General features: G+C 46.6%; 1 protein-coding gene across 1 annotated transcript; it reads left to right on the forward strand.

The window, feature by feature from the left end:
* Positions 1-1,904: 1,904 nt before the first annotated feature.
* Positions 1,905-2,642, forward strand: VDBG_02873 (conserved hypothetical protein; the record flags this gene model as incomplete). Its single annotated transcript, XM_003006688.1, has 1 exon — positions 1,905-2,642. One exon carries the CDS (start codon positions 1,905-1,907, stop codon positions 2,640-2,642), a length of 738 nt encoding a protein of 245 aa, XP_003006734.1.
* Positions 2,643-2,776: the final 134 nt, after the last annotated feature.

Consider the following 2,776-nt stretch of genomic DNA (forward strand, 5'->3'; position numbering starts at 1 on the left):
CGGTTAAGGAAACGAGATAAGATAGGAACGGACCTACCTAGTAGGTTACGTAATAGCTTACTAGTAATATAATAGTAAACTAATAACCGGCTTATTAGCTAATATACTATAATCCTAATATTACGGATTATTAATAACTAATAAATAAGCTATCTAATATAGGCTCGCTAACCCGATTAACTTAGGATAGGGAAATAAGTATAAAAGGATAGATATTCTTATACTTATAGATATACTCTTTCCTACGATAGTAATTAATCTAAGTCTTACTTTATATTTATTATAACGAGTACGTAACGCTTTACGATACTATATCGTCTTAGAGTTATAACCTAAGCTTCTACTAAATAGTAACCCTAACCCCCTCTGATAGTGTTCCTCTTTAGAAGCTGCCAGGTCGTAACACCCGTCGCCTACCGGGGATAAAATCTTAAAAACTAAAAACATATAACACTAAACCACTTACTAGGTAGAGTATTATTCACTAATGAATTCCATAATAGCTAGTAAAATAGATATCGCTAGTTATCACGAAGGTATTCTTATAGACCTTTAACCATTAATCAATCCCGTCGCCCACCGGGGACAAAATCTTAAAAACTAAAAACATATAATACTAAACTACTTACCAGGTAGAGTATTATTCACTAATGAATTCCATAGTAGCTAGCAAAATGGATATCGCTAGTTATCACGAAGGTATTCTCATAGACCTTCAATTATTAATCAATCCCGTCGCCCACCGGGGACAAAATCTTAAAAACTAAAAACATATAACACCAAACCACTTACTAGGTAGAGTATTATTTACTAATAAATTCCATAGTAGCTAGTAAAATAGATATTGCTAGTTATTACGAAGGTATTCTTATAGACCTTTAACTATTAATCAATCCCGTCGCCCACCGGGGACAAAATCTTAAAAACTAAAAACATATAACACCAAACCACTTACTAGGTAGAGTATCATTCACTAATGAATTCCATAGCAGCTAGCAAAATAGATATCGCCAGTTATCACGAAGGTGTTCTCATAGACCTTCAACCATTGATCAATCCCGTCGCCCACCAGGGACAAAATCTTAAAAACCAAAAACATACAACACCAGGTATTCGCTAGTGGTCACCCACCCAACTACTAATCCGGCCCTTACTGGTTTATCGATGGGAGAGCGGACGGGATCCCGAGCTTTCCAGTAGGTATGGTCGTATGTGTGGGAAAGGAAGTGTTGGACAGATCATGAAGCAATGTGCGATGCTGGTCCGTCCTTATCTTGGTGCCTCTTTACCTGAGCCAATCAAACTGCAGCTGATCGCAATCCGGAGGACGAGGAATAGGAACAACTGTGAGCGCTTGAGTTGCGTTGATAATGTGAGGCTGGAAGCGATGTGAACACGGTTATCGTGAGCTTGTCGACCCAGGTTGCTGCCATTTGACCTTTATTGGAAGCAGAGCCAGGGTCCAGCTTCGACATGAGTCCAAGCCGACGGGATGCGACGTTGGACCGATCGATGCGACCCTAACCCTGGACCCCGCTGCGGATACGTCATTTCGGCCAACGGTTGTGGCGCCACTAACGACCACTGACATCAGCGGGCATGACGTCAAAATCCAGAACCAATCGACTCAATATGACCACGAATCCTGGGCCTTGACCCAGCTGTAAACAAGTTTGTCGAGCCCCGGGATGGGCAGTAATCCTGGCAGCACGGCCGAGTATGCGGTACATCATGGCCTCTGACGCGTTGCTGTGCTGCTTCTTCAAGAGCCTCTCCCCGTCTTTGCCGTGCATCTGGAGCATTGTTTCCTCATCCATCGCAGTCGTCAACCCGACATATCCAGATTCCACGAGTTTCAATCCAACACCCATCCAGCAACTCGATTTCATTTCACAGTTTTCAAGATGCCTTCTATGCTCGGTCTCACCACGGACAAGTCCCCGCACGGACTGAACAGCAAAGAGCCCTTCATGGGCGAACAGAACCACGACAATGATGACATGGGCAAGCAGCTTGCCCGACGCGCCGGCGACTCTCTCACCAAGGCCTACAATGGCAAGAAGGACAAGAAGGACAAGAAGAAGTCCAGTCGCCGAAAGCACTCACGCCGCGACAGCGGTCACGGCGACAGCGAGGACGACTCTGACAATGACGTCAATGTTTCTCGGAAGCGAGAGGAGCGCATCCGACAGCATGAGGAGGACGACGAGGAAGAGGGTGACCGCCCCAACACCATCAAGGAGCGCAACTTCAAGGCCGCCATGGAGGGCGAGACGCTCTTCTGGCGCGCTCTCTGCGACAAGCCTTCCAGCGCCTTCAAGTACATGGGCAAGGATGCCGTCGTGTCCAACTACCTCCTCTTCGGTGACAAGAACCCCAGAGGTCCCAAGACGGAGCCCACTCTAGAGGAGGCCCTCGAGGACTGCGAGGGACCTCTGAGCTACAGGATACATAAGTCGTACACTGTTGAAATTGGTCTCATGGCTGTCGCCGTTGTCTACGACGTCACTCTTTACCGCAGCCATGGGCCGCCGGCGCGTGACGGTACCGTCAAGATGAAGGTACAGCAGGCCACGGTGACGAGCACGTGGAGGCAGGTTGCCAGCGGCGACTATGTTCTGGCCTCATCCATGTGCGGTTGAAACATGTATGAATTATGACGTCTGTATGGTATTGGGCTGGTGCGGGGCGTTCTTGGGCTTCTCTAGCATTCGGCATGCACTCAATCTTCATGAATTTTAGGTTCTGTAAAATGACAACCCATGATGTTGGTACA

Source organism: Verticillium alfalfae, genomic scaffold, assembly GCF_000150825.1.
Source record: "Verticillium alfalfae VaMs.102 supercont1.3 genomic scaffold, whole genome shotgun sequence".
In the NCBI taxonomy this organism is placed as follows: domain Eukaryota; kingdom Fungi; phylum Ascomycota; class Sordariomycetes; order Glomerellales; family Plectosphaerellaceae; genus Verticillium; species Verticillium alfalfae.